This window comes from Poecilia reticulata, chromosome 1 (genome assembly GCF_904066995.2).
Source record: "Poecilia reticulata chromosome 1, P_reticulata-male-v2, whole genome shotgun sequence".
Lineage (NCBI taxonomy): Eukaryota > Metazoa > Chordata > Actinopteri > Cyprinodontiformes > Poeciliidae > Poecilia > Poecilia reticulata.
The window spans coordinates 11,978,777-11,992,892 of NC_088830.1; the positions used below are offsets into that span (position 1 = coordinate 11,978,777).

The 14,116-nt window shown below is 39.7% G+C and overlaps 1 protein-coding gene across 1 annotated transcript in view; it reads left to right on the forward strand.

Moving 5' to 3' along the window:
* pkd1a (polycystic kidney disease 1a) overlaps positions 1-14,116 on the forward strand; it is a 75,764-nt gene that overhangs the window by 17,023 nt on the left and 44,625 nt on the right. The window contains exons 3-9 of the mRNA XM_008410790.3: positions 2,594-2,665; positions 3,959-4,122; positions 4,660-4,910; positions 6,287-6,547; positions 7,515-7,683; positions 9,349-9,529; positions 12,399-12,613. Of these exons, the coding sequence (XP_008409012.2) occupies positions 2,594-2,665; positions 3,959-4,122; positions 4,660-4,910; positions 6,287-6,547; positions 7,515-7,683; positions 9,349-9,529; positions 12,399-12,613 (1,313 nt within the window). The remainder of the gene's footprint in view (positions 1-2,593; positions 2,666-3,958; positions 4,123-4,659; positions 4,911-6,286; positions 6,548-7,514; positions 7,684-9,348; positions 9,530-12,398; positions 12,614-14,116) is intronic.

Here is a 14,116-nt window from a genome sequence, read left to right on the forward strand (position 1 = left end):
ATACTTATGATTAAAAACAAAAAAATCGTTCCCTAGGATGATTTCTCTTCATGTGTTCAGTCTTCTAATGCCACTATCAGCGGAGAGGTTGAGCTTTTAAACTCAACGGTCTCCTTTACAATCCAAACTTCCCCAGCTGGGGAAGTTTGTTCTTCAAGACTAGAGAAAACGTTCCCTAGGACGATTTCTCTTGTTGGGTCCTGTCTTCTAATGCCACTATCATCAGCGGAGAGGTTGAGCTCTTAAACTCAACGGTCTCCTTTACATTTCAAACTTCCCCAGCCGTTTGGATTGTAAACTTCCCCAGCCGGGGAAGTTTGTTCTTTGGCATAAGAGAAATCGTCCCCTAGGTCAGATTTCTCTTGAAGTGTCCGGTCTTCTAATGCCTCTATCTTTAGAGCAGAGGTTGAGGTTGAGCTTTTGGATTCCTCCTTTGGGACTTTGGCGAACTTTTATTACATACATTATATCAATTATGGTAATTGAGGGTGAGTTATTTTTAATTCTAAATGAATATCCTTGTTGGACTATTTATTATTTAAGTGCTATTCTCCTTCAAGATACATTTACCTAATGCTAGAGCAAATGAAAAGTACATTATGCAGCAAAGAAAATTAGAAGATCGGACATATATCCATTATGGAGACGATTGGTTTTGGACGGGCGATGTGCCCTTATTGCATAATAAATACTGAAGAATGACTGGTATCATTAAAGATACAGGGGAGAAGTTTTTTAGTTATCCAGCTTTGCTAGCAAAGTCGTTAGCTAGCAGCTAGCTAATAGCACAACAACAACAGCCTAATGTCTGTATGATAGAAACACTTACAGCACCGGTGTTAACGCTATAAAATGAACGCTCTTTATCGTGGTATCACCCACGGAAGGATTTCTTTATTTCTTTATTTAAACGGGTTCATTTTTCAGAGGGATACACAGTGCCCTCACTGTTTGTTATATAACTTTATATAATATTGCTATTGTTTTTTTAATCAAAAAAATGTTTTTATAATTAAAAAATACTTATGATTAAAAACAAAAAAATCGTTCCCTAGGATGATTTCTCTTCATGTGTTCAGTCTTCTAATGCCACTATCAGCGGAGAGGTTGAGCTTTTAAACTCAACGGTCTCCTTTACAATCCAAACATTTTAGCTACCAGTAGCAGGAGAACGGAGCTGCGCCAAGAAGCTAACAGAAGCTAACAAACACTGAATAGAAGAAGAGCTGCCATTGATACAGTTGCAGCCAAGCATGATTTAATGTTACACAATACAGTTTTACCAAGTTGCTCAAAGTCTAAACTGGCATTGTTGTGCATTTAAGGTGTAAAGTTTACCTTCGACCAAACGCCCCCCAAAGGCATCCCAGCGCCCCCCTTTTGTAAAAATGTCCGCCAGCGCCCCCTGCCGTCCTCTGAACGCCCCCTGGGGGGCGGTACCGCCCATGAGAACCACTAGCCTATAGCATATGTGCAAAATCTCTTCTTAAATGAAGCCCTAGGCAGAAATTCAACCTGAAAGACTCTTCCGGCATCAATTACTAAGCCAGCTAATCAGGACGCACCATCTCTCTACCTCGATTCAATCACATGGCAACAGCTCCTTCAAAAGACTAAGCAACCACAGATCCACCCACCTCCTCCCCGTTTCCACCACCAGCCTCCCAGACGCCTCCAGGTCCCCTCAAGACTCCTCTCTCCAAGCTCCGCTCCCCCACCAGTGACTGGGCCCGGGGGAAGACCTACCTGAGCTTCATTCGAGCCGATCATTCAAGCTCGCTGCGATTCTCAGCACGCACGTCTTCTGCCGGTGTCCGAGCGCCAACTTCTCGGTCCAATAAAATTGTCTAACTGCTTTTTCTCTCTCTGTGTGAGTCTCTACAGATTGAATTAAGAATTAAATTAATTTATAAATTTTTTAATTGACTAATAATTGGTTAATTTAAAAAAAATGAACACATAAGCCCTACGCTTTATTAATGCTACGTCAGGCAAAGTAACTCTCATGTTGATGTTAGAGGTTTTTACTTTTAGCTTTAGCAAACATTTTTTTCTCCTAAAATGATTATTTATTCATTTAAAAAAGGAATTGAATTGTTTATTTATTTGCATGTTTTAGTGCATTTCTAATATTATATATATAAGAAAGTGTTAAAGTGAAAAATCTGCAGAATGTTCCAACTTTTATCGGATTGATTGATTAATCGATTTCTAAATAACCATTAGCTAAACGAAAAGAGAACATATTTGGCACAATAAACCACGGAGAAACAGAACTGGGCTGCGTTGCGTTTTCTGTCGGGAACGCCGGCAGCCGTCTCGTGACGTCATCGTCTGAGAGAGACGTGATCTTGTCATCCGGAGCTCCTCTTCGTTAGCACACAACTAGATAAAGCAGGAAAAAAAATGTCCTAGATGCTCTCTGATCAAAGGGCTTTCTTCTTCGGTTAGAGTTTTGATTCCCTGACAAACCCACACAACTCTGATCTTGTCAAAGTGAGAATGTGACAGTAATTAAATTGTGCAATTACAGAGGAAGAGACGAGACTTTTTCTTCTAATGTCAAAAGTGATTTCTTTGTTTCTGCCCCCAGAGATTTGAGCAACAATCAAATTACCACCATCGACGGAAGGATATGTGACAACTTATGTAACCTAACACAAATGTAAGTATTCATTATTCACTGCGACTCTCTCTGTGACTCTTTGACTCTCCACAGGGATCACTGAAAGTATAAAATTATCAAAAATGATGCATCACTAATCCAAATCAGCAGCTTTTTGTACTCTAATCTTTACTGTGCTACATCTATTACTGCTGTTTTTTTATTTTTCTCATGATATATTTCTATTTGTACCCTTAGTACACGTTTGTCTTTTTATCAGCTGTAGGCAGAAAATTATCACAATAAACCGAAATAAAAGCTTCAAAATCTCTGCCTGTGTGTCGCTAAGCTTTACAATGCTCTTCACTTAGCAAATGAAATAAATAAACTTTTAAAAACTATTCCAATTTGTTCAATGCGACTGCTAAGGTTCATTTTTTTTAATGATTTGCTGGTTGTTTTCTGGACTTTCACATACTTTTCTGTCTGTCTAAAACGTGCCTGTTTCGTAGCAGGCGGCAGACCAAGGAAACTGATTAAAAATGCCTCACAGCTGGCCGCCACTGTAAGCCAAAACCACTCTCCGCTGCCACAGGAATATTTATTAATTACCATAAATTCAGCTGAACGTAGCCATTGTGCCAGCGTTGTCGGAGCGACACTGCATGCAGTTTTGCTCGGCAATTTCTCCACACGCTTATTACCTCCAGGAAAATTTATTGGATGAGAAAAGACATGATGTTTTCTGTAAACAACCTCAAAATGTGGTTTAATCAAATGGGATAAACATGCAAGAATCGGAGCGTTTAAATTTGGATAGTTTGTTCAGAGCCTAGAAAAAGTATTCACAGCCCTTCGACTGCCCAGATTTGGGATTTTATGTGCACAGACAACCACAGAGTTATGCATAAATAAGAATTTGTATTTAATTGCATGAGATGAAACCTTCTGGAAGCAGCTTTTGTTGCCATCAGCCATTTATTTAGGGAGTGTGTCTAGCTCCTTTGTTCTTCAACAGACTGCATTTCTTGCCCTTTAAGCTCAATGAAATTAAATAGAAAAAATTAGCATTTTTCATTTCTGCCATCGAGTCTCCTGTTTTAAGGTTTGGACTTTGACTGGACCAGTTTACCACTTGACTTAGCTATGATTTAAACCATTACATTTTAGCTTTTTGGTGAGATGCTAAACAATTGGCTTGTTAGTCAAAAGCTGAAGAAGTCAAACTTTCATTATTTTGAACAAAAAGAGCTTAGAACCTGAAATGACAGTACAAGCTGTTTACTCTGGACTATTGGGATTTTAAGAAAATTACATTTTGATAACTTTAGTCCCGTGTGTTTGTTTCCACAGCGATCTAAGCAATAATCCCTTTGAATGTGACTGTGAGCTGTTCCGGTTGGTGAAATGCCTCAAGGAGAAAAGAGTCCAAGTCCGACGCCCTCATGCTATGCTGTGCAAAGACCCGCCTGCGCTCCACCGACAGCCTTTGCTCAACATTAGCCTGCAAACCTGTGGTAAAAAGAAAAAAATCAAAATGTTTACCCAAAATCTTACAAAACCTTTTATATGCAGGCAAAAAAAAACACACACACACAGAAGGGCCGTTCTTGGAGCAATAATAAAAAAATGCATGGCTGATATCAATCTGCAGAAAGCAGAAACAAAGATCAAGAAAGGGAAAGCAATCCATATTTGGAGATCTTGCAGCTCTCCCACCAGACATGCACTTGCATCCATATTCTTAATCTTTGTTTCGCAGATTAATCCAGTTGACCTTATCCTGTCCACAGAGACCTGTGACTCTAAATCCCAAAAACAAAGGCAGCAAAAAAAAAAATAATAATAATAATAATCAGATCTCCTCATCACAGAGTTGTTTGATATTTTCTAATCATTTCATGCCTATCTTTAAAACTTAGATTAATGTTATATTATTACACTGGACTCATGATAGACATTAGAGCAATAAACACTTCACCGTTTGACCTTTTTCTGCTGGTTGAAATGAGAGATCTTATAATTAAACCTTAAATCCACCGTCTGTGGTTCAGGCCTCAGCTACGCCGCATGTCTGGAGGACAGCAGCAGCCGAGGAGGTGGTCGAAGTGAGCTGGTGATCTTCACTTACTCCAAGCCCGGGAACTACACGCGTGAGCAGTGTAACAGCGTGTGCTTCGGTTTGTCGCACCTCTACGGAGGCCTGGGGGAAAGGCACGAGTGTCTGTGCAGCACGAACAACGAGCCCAACTTCATCAGCGGATCTCACTGCTCGGCCGCCTGCACCAACCGCCATGTGATGACGGTACGCCGTGTGTTGCTTTATTTCTGCTTCGTGTCACTTGCCAGACGGGCTGCACAGTGGCAGAGTTGGTAGAGCTGTTGCCTTGCAGCAAGAAGGCTCTGGGTTCGATACCCGACCCAGGCCTTTCTGCATGGAGTCTGCATGTTCTACCTGTGAATGCTTGGGTTTTCTCCGGGTTCTCAGGTTTCCTCCCACAGTTCAAAAACATGACTGTCAGGTTAATTGGCCTCTCCAAATTGCCCCTAGGAGTGAGTGTGTGTGTGCATGGTTGTGTGTCTCTGTGTTGCCCTGCAACAGACTGGTGACCTGTCCAGGGTGACCCCGCCTCTCGGCCGGAACGTTAGCTGGAGATAGGCACCAGCAACCCTCCCGACCCCACTGAGGGACAAGGGTGTAAAGAAAATGGATGGATGTCAGCTGTTAAAACCTGAGTTGAACAAAGATTATGGGGAGATCCTCAAGGCTGCACTTTTGGCTCACTTTCATTCACAGCTAAGACCAGAATCATTCAATCTTGTTGTAATTTTATAGAGATTTTGAGAATGGTGTAAATAAATAATAATTAAAAAAAATCAAACCAAATGTCATCTTATCTCAAAAGATATAAATTTTTTATACATTGTTTTATTCATTTTGAGATATTCCATCCCTTTTTTTAATCAAATACAAACTTCTCTGTTTAGTGAGAAATGTTTGAAGCCTAAATCTGCCAGAGGCGTAAATAATTTTGGACTTAACTAGATACGCTTTCTCTCGCTCAGATGATGGAGCGCTTCAACTCGGCGCGTCCATAATATTTTGTGGGTGGATGGGACAGAATGTTCCCCGGTTAATGAAGAAAGACAGAAAGCATTACTTTTGGTCCCAAACATGCAACGTTAGAGATCGGACTCGCCAAAAATAAAGGGGTTTTGGTCAAATCAGGACTAACTTGCTTTAAAGTTGCTCAAACACTGAAGTCCTCAGAGACTCGGCGCTCCCAAGGCCAGAACTAAACAACGACGGCAGCGTTTAGTTCCTTCGCTCTTCAGCTCGGACACAAACTCCCTGAAAACCTGAGACTTGCAGGAACTGTTGGCTTTTTAAAACCAGAATGAAAAACATCACAGTTTCTGTCGGCTTTCACATTAACATTAATCATTATTCAGTCATTTAGCTTACGTCTTAGCCTTTAATTTGCAGTAAAGTTTACAGTTTAATGCTTCTTTCTTTTTATATGATTTCAAATGTTTGCCCAAGTACTTTTGTTTACCCTGTTTTTTTGTTTGTTTTTTTGTTTTTTTTTTTTACAAATTAAGCTTGTTTTGCTTCAGAAACACTCGTCTGCATTGACACCAAGACCTCCACTTCCTCACATACTTTCCTTCAATTGACAGGAATGTCGGTGGACTCTGGCCCGCGATGTGTTTGCGGTGGAGTTCTCCGTCTCGCTCGGGGCTCTCCCACTGCAGAGCGTGCACGACCTCGTCGTTTTCTCCGCCGCCTCCTCCGTCACGCCCGTCACCCTTTCCTGGGACTTTGGCGATCTCTCGCCTCGTCTCAGCCCCACGGAAAAGGGTGTCACCACAGCGGCTCACAAGTTTGCAATTCCAGGACATTACAAAGTCAGTCTGAAGGCCTGGGCTGGACACAAGGAGGTTAGAGACACTTTTTTTTTTTTACTGAATGCTTCTCATTTATTCCTAGAACTGGTCTTTCTTTGGGTCTATTTTTAAGCTCTGCCATGCCAGTCAGTAGTTTGCACTTTTATAAATTATTACTTTCCAGGTCCTACCTGGAGTTTGCAGTGAATTGTTTTCCCTCCTTCCTATTAACAAAAGTTTAAATATGTACATAAATTCAGAATATTATTTGGTGAAACGTCTTTATGTGGCACCGACATGCTTCAGACAAAACTCAGTCTGGATATTTGACCACTAAAGTTCAATTCATTCATTTAAACTGCTTGCTTTCCTGGCACTGACCCAAAATTCACCCATGCCTGATATACATAACTGGGATTGGAGTTTCCAAAATTGTACTTGTAGCTTCTTTCATCCGCTCCCAAAACACTTCTGATGTGTATTTGGAGTCTTTTGACCTGTTGGAATAACATGTCTTCAGGTTTAACACTCTAATACAAATGTAAAAAAAACAACAACAAAAAAAGTTTTAAGTTTATCATAAACTGGAATATACTGGTAAATTGTTGTCACAACATAATGTGAGATGGTATCGACCAGGCTGTAGTGCAGGTATTTTGGATAAAGTGGAATAATAGCCTGAAAACCCATCAAATTTAATTCAAATCAATGATTTCGTTCTTGAATTTTGGACACAAGATGATGTTCCAGAAAGACGATGATAATCCCAAAACACTCTTTGAAGCAGATAAAGCCGGGTAATGCCCTGATGTGCCAGGTCTGGCACAGAAAAACCAACCATTTTAAATTCACAATATCCACCAGTTCTACTAAGAAGAGTTAGAAATAGATCAGATAATTCAATACAATCATTTTCAGAAATATGTGTTTTTTTTACCACAATTATGAACCCAAATTATTGTTAGCATTTGTGACCAGGTGAAAAGAACACTAAGCATCTGGGTTTGTGTTTGTTACTCAGGTGTCTGCGCAGACAGACGTGACCGTGGCTCTTCCTCCCAAACTCGAGCTGCACTGCCCGTCGTTCGTCGTGGCCAACAAGAGCGTGGACGTCACACTGGTCAGCTGGGGCGGCATCGGCCTAAATGTGAACTGGACAATCTCACAGAACGATATCCAGGTTGCCAAAGGTAAAAGAGAAATATATCGACGACGACACACGAGCTCTGTGAAACTAATGACGAGGTGCAAATTACCTGTTAGAAATGTTTTCTGACCCGAAACTGCTCGTTGTTTTCTGTGTGATGTGAATCTCGGTTTCAGTTTAACGTAGAAGGTTGTCAGATGGGAAACTGAAACCTAGTCTAATTTCACTTCTCTTCCAGAAAAGATGTAATTATGTTCTCGTTTTGAAGGGCAGCTGAAATAAATCATCAGTATGAGATAAACGTTCTAAGACAAAGAATTTGGGATTTTTAATTAATCTCCATTGCGGGTCTTTTTAAAGTCTTGGCTTGTGCAAAGTATATTTTTTATTATCGGATCACGTTAGGTTCTTATTTCAACTATAATGGGACCATTAATAAAATAGACAAAGAAGAAGAGCATGCCATGATGAAGTCAGATAAAACATCTAATTGACCCCGTCTTGTTGGAGAAGCAGCCATGAATATTAACACATGATGTGCAAATTATAACTTACTCACCTGCTATGGCTGAATATCTAATTGCTAACCTCAAGTAAAAATGTTATAGTTTCACTTTGTCACTTTTTTCACCCAAACACAAATGCCTACCAAAAATAAAATGAAACAAATTATGAAACAGATTATTTTACTAGTTTCATGGTGTCGGTGCATTAAATCACATTTTGAAACGCATTGACTTAACTCATATTCAGCAAAAGTACCGCAAACATATTGCCACTTTTTTTGGTTTTTAAACTTTTTTTGCACTATGATAATAAACAATATATCCGATCCTTGTTCCCAAAGCAACCGCTTTTTTATACGTCTCTTTTAAAGACTTACTTTTCACAGATCGACAAGTCTCTGCTATATTTTTTAAGCAATACTTAATAACTTTCTAACTTTCTGTAACAGTTTGCTTTATTGCATAGTTAATGCAAGTTTGTACATAACCAAATCAAAAACTTCTCTTATCAGATAAGTTTCAATTATGCACTTATCTTTATTTTTCTCTCTTTATGTACTGCAGTTTGCATTTATTCAAGACATTTTACTCCCAAAATGTCTTTATCTCTACTTTTAATCCAAAACCATGACTATAAAATCAGAGTTTTGATGTCATTTGATCTGTGTTTTAGTTTCTATGTAGCACAGATTTCAGAAAAATATACAATCCAGGTTTTAGTCATAAAAGGTGGTGATATTATTCTGTTTTGCTTTGTTTAATTCTAAACTTTTATTTGCATTTACAGGGTATACAAATGTGTGTTTTATTATTTTATTTTATTTTTTCACACTTAAACAGTTTTAACACTGTGTTAACCCGGAGCATTAAGACTCAATAAAAATTGAAGGTACCTCTAAAAAAAAGAGAAAATATAAAAACAGAATATTTATAACTAATATTTTAGTATTGTAGTTATTTTACATTCAGATGTCATTCTAAGATTTTTGCCTCACAATAAACACCAGTTTAATGGTAAACAGTCTTACAAACCCGGTGTAATGATCAAATGAGAAGCATATTTAAAATCGCATTTATTGTGCTGCATTTTTTTTTTTTGGTAATCTTTTTTTTTTTTTTTTTTTTCCCCCCCAAAAAGGAACTCATAGTGTGACTTCAGATATTCTGAGAAATCACACAACTGTTTGCTGCTTTCTCGCCAGCCTTCCCGGACTGTCCTCCGAGGGAAGGGGTGTTGCACAGCAAGTCCTCCAGCTGCTTCCAGATCTTTCCAGCGGAGCTGAGCTGGAAAGACGCTCGACAGCAGTGTTTGAGTCGCAACGGGGATCTGGCTGTGGTTAGGAGTGATGAGCTGCGCAACCTGCTGGCATGCAAAGTCACACAGTGAGTGAAATGGGGCCTTGGTGTTTTTCTTGTTGTGACGACATGACATTAAGCCAGTGCCATGATTTCCATCGGTAAGTTCAAGCTGAAGAAAGGCAAATACAACCAGGAAACTTTCAAGTGAAAATCTCATTTCCTGTTAGTTCTCTCACAAGGTTTGGAGCTTTAAGTGCTCCAAACCTTGTGAGGTGATGACCACTATGCATGAAAGGGATATACAAGCCATTTTCCACAAGAAAAGCCATTTTCTTGTGGATTTTTATGTTATACATGCACACAGATCACTGAAGTGGACACTAATGCATCATAAAATACATTATCAACTACTGGTCATCAGCTGCAAATGCAAGAAATTATTTTTGTTAAATCCAATATGGCCGACAGACAAAACGGCATGCCATCCGACCCAGTCCTTCCTTCTACTGTAGACGGTAAAAAACACATTGTGACATCAGATAACCCCTAAAAAAGGGAAATTAATATTTCCCTTTTTTCATTTAAAATTCCATATGAAATGAAACGGGTATTTAGAAGAAAGAAGGTGTGGAGAGGGACTTGGATAAAATCCCATCAAACACAAGATTAACAGCAGCAACAAAAGGAGTGAATAAATCTGATTGTCTCTTTGTCTCCTGTTGGTGAGAAATATTGACCTTCAAGTGCATCCATCCCTTACCCGGAGAAGAAGGCAAAAACCAATGTTCATCTGGGAAATCTTGGGTCTTGCCATCCAGGTGGATCTTCTTTTGTCCATCCAAACAAGTACTGTTGCAGACCACCTTCTTGTGAAAGCAGCATCCCCAGATTTTTTTCTCTTTCAACAGAATCATGCTCGGTGTCAAAATGAAAAACTGCGTTAGGGATGGTTTGAGAAGATCACCAAAGACTCGTTGACTGAATTCCCCGATTGAGCGTCTGTGGGAAGTGCTGAGCAAACTAGTCTGACCCATGGAGGCTTTGCTTCGTAACCTCCAGGACTTAAAGGACCTCCTGCCAGATACCACAGCCTTGTGGAGTCCATGCCACCTTGTTTTACGGCCATTTTGGCAGCAAAAGGAACCTAACACTAGTAGGCAGGTAGTCATAATGTTATGCCTGATTGTTGTATCTGAGGCTTCCCTCAGTATACTTGCTAAGCCTGGTGGTTGTGGTGCTCGACAGTCATTTATCCAGCGACCTGCCGTGTTTTTGAGTTGAAAAATGTTTAAAGTTGACAGAAAATTTGACAATATCACTTGATAATTATGTGTTATTGGAAGATTGGAAGATTAATATCTGAACACCAACTATAAAGTCTTTAAAAAAAAATGCTGGCATTTACAAAGCCTGGTGGCCCGTCAGGCTTATAATGCCCTGGGAGAAACCCTGGTGTCTGTCTTGAACGCATATGATTATACGGAGGATTTGATAGAATGATTCTTAATATGTGCATAATGTTAATGTTTGTTTTCAGCTGGATGATTTCCTAACCATACGATTGGTTTATTAAATTACATATTTAACCATGGTTTTTAAAAAATGGTTTTTCAGCTCATCAAATCAGTAACACAAATTTATTATCAGACAAAGAACACCTGACTCAACACAAAAATAATTTTTCAAATATTGATTTTTCTTCTTTTTTGTGGGGGGGGGGGGGTCTATCCAAACCAGTTTGGCCCTGTGCAAAGTATTTGCCTCATAAAGCTAATAACTGGTTGTGCCACCCTTACTGTCCATTTAAGTTTGTTCTTTTTATTCTGCATGTTTGGTAATAATCAAGCTTGGTTGTGTCTTGAATTTAGCTTTTCTAATTATCTGTTCCATCACAATTATGAATACAATTCATGATTAAAACATATTCACATGGGGTTGGGTTAATTGGGATCATATGTATTTTTAATATTTTTTAGGTAATCATTCCCTGGTTTTAAACAGATCTGCAACATTTAAGTGTGATAAACGGACAAAGAAACTTTGAGGTGGCAAGTTCTGCCTTGCATTTACCCTCTGATACAATTTAGCCTTCCATGCATTGTGTTCTGCATATCAAGACGATCCTCAAAAGCTCCCACTGCTTATCTTTATCCGATGAGCTGTTTGTGGACTGAACTCTTTGAGAATTGTTCCGATTGAGCCGACCCAACGACCCCAAGTGTTTGCTGTTTTGGCTAAAGAAATTTCCAAAAACACATCTGTGAAAGCACAGCTGCATTGTGAGCTAAACACCCTCACAGTACTCCCATCAGCTCTGTGTGTGTGCGTGAGTGTGAGTGTGTGAATACGTGTGTGTGTGTGTTAATGTGAGGGCAGAGGCCCTGGTCTCTTAGCTTGACGTAAATAAAAGAAAAAGGGAAAAAAAAGCGCTGCAGATGGAGCTTGTCCTCTTTCTCCTCCTTCACTGTTGTTTCTCCTCCCTCTTGCTTATATAAGAGGGCTAATGCTTTTTTTTCTTGAGTGACTTCAAAATTTTCTTTTTCCTCTTGAGCCTTTTCCACTAAGTTATTATCTGATGTTGTTTTCGCAGATGTGTAAAAAAGAAAAAAAAAAGATTCCTTTTCCTTCTCTATGTGACAGGAAGGAAAATGAGTGTGGGGAGTTGATTTGGCTCTGTATGCACCTCAGAATGAAAAAATACATCGCATATCCACAATACTTTGTTCTACAGTTCACACTAGCGCGATCCAATCCCCTTAAAATCCAATTAAAGCTTCCTTTCACCCCTTTCTGGCAGCAGTCATTGATTGAAAAGTGGGAACATAATTCACAGCCTCTTTTGTGAGTCTTCGCAATCAATGATGTTTTTTTCGACTCGTTTTATTGCATTTTTCCTATGCACGTGATTTTCTTTTTTGACTTCTTGAAAATGTTCTGGTAATTTTTGCACCAGGGAGCGAGGCGTGTGGCTGGGCTTGAGCGACGTCGACTCTCCGGGGAAGCTGCTCTGGGTGAACGGATCTGAGGCTCAGGACGGGGAGGAGGGCCAGCAGCCGCGCTCGTCCATCTCCGGCGGAAACGTGTGCGTGTCCTTTGATCGGAGCGGTCAGACCAGCTCTCACCTCTGCGACTCCAAGAGGGCTTATGTTTGCCAATACAATCCCCACGGTATGCTCACACACACACACACCCTCTGATCATGTGCAAAGAGGCGCATCCAATACAAATGCAAATTTCACCTCAAGCACCAAACCGCAAGGTTGATTATATGATTTTTCCACATCTTTAGGTTGTGTAGGCACCTTCAGTATCACAGCTAATCAATCTAAGTGTAGGTCGGCCTTTCTTCTCATAATTGGAGCACAAATTGTATAGATTGGTCCTCGTGCGAGAGTTTTGATTTCCGCCACTTTCAACATAATAAGTGTCATCATGTTTTCCTTGGACTCTAAGGCAGCCTGAAGTTACCCAAACCAGATTTTTCATTTTTGTCGTTCTGTGGCCTCCATCTGATCTTTTCATATCTTCTCAGGTCTCATTTTTAGAAATGGAACCCAGACAACTTGGACATGTGGTCCTAAATCTGATACGAATCCGATGTTTTCAGATGTGACCATTGATACTCACCAAACGTCCTGGTTCAGTTCTGAAGCTGGAAGAGAAATAACAACAATGGCCGACAATAATGCGCATTAAGTTGTTACTGTACTGGCTCCAGTTGGACAACAACTTTCAAAACAGCTCCACCATTATTACCCACGTGTGCTAACGCTGTTTGCACACTCGCTACAAGTGGCGTTAATGCGTCATGGTGAAGGACCCAAAGACTATAAATAAATTTCACTCTGCTGGAAGTGACAAGACCATTGATGTAGTAATTTCTGGCTCTATTGTAGCAATAAATGAGAAAAATGTCGCACTTTAAATAAACGTAACATTAAATCTTCAACATGTGGGCATTTAGCAAAATGTGAAAGGGCTTTTAAAATGTTTCCTACGAAATGAGCTCGTTGCAAAACCATTAAATGGAGAGCACACTTGATTGCTTCTCAAGTGCCGAGCGCAAAATGTTTACTTAATCTGAATGCTAAGTGTGCCACATAATGCGAATGAGTCACCGTAAACAAAGAAGTCTTTAAACTGAAAAAGTTTCACTCTGACTGGCATTCCCTCAAAGTATTTCGAATACAGTAGGATGGAAATCGGGACGTGTAGGAATGAAACAGCGTGATAGTTGTGTTATGTTTTAGGTGGATGTATGAGTGTGTGGCTAGCAGCTGATTTCACTGGTCATCTGTCTTTCATGGTGCGTCATTTGTTCTCAGCAGTTCATCTTTCTTCGTGTCACTCTTCAGAAAATAAATTATTCAAGTCTTGTTTTTTTTGTTCTTGTTTTTTCAGATATCTTTTTTTTGTGTGTGTCTGTGACTTTCTACTAACAAACGTTTGTTTCTGATTTCTTTTAAGCCGGCCTCTCTTTAGTGACGAATTTGAATTTGGCAATTTAAGCATAAAATCCCTAATTGTTATGCCGAGGATTTTATGGAAAAAGTTTTAGATGATTGGAAAAAGTAACTAAGAACAATTGCTCAGAGTATCTGATTGGACTTACCCACTGCTTGTCCAGGAAACCAGTGTAACTGAGCTTTACTGGTGAAGCTGGTGTGCTTC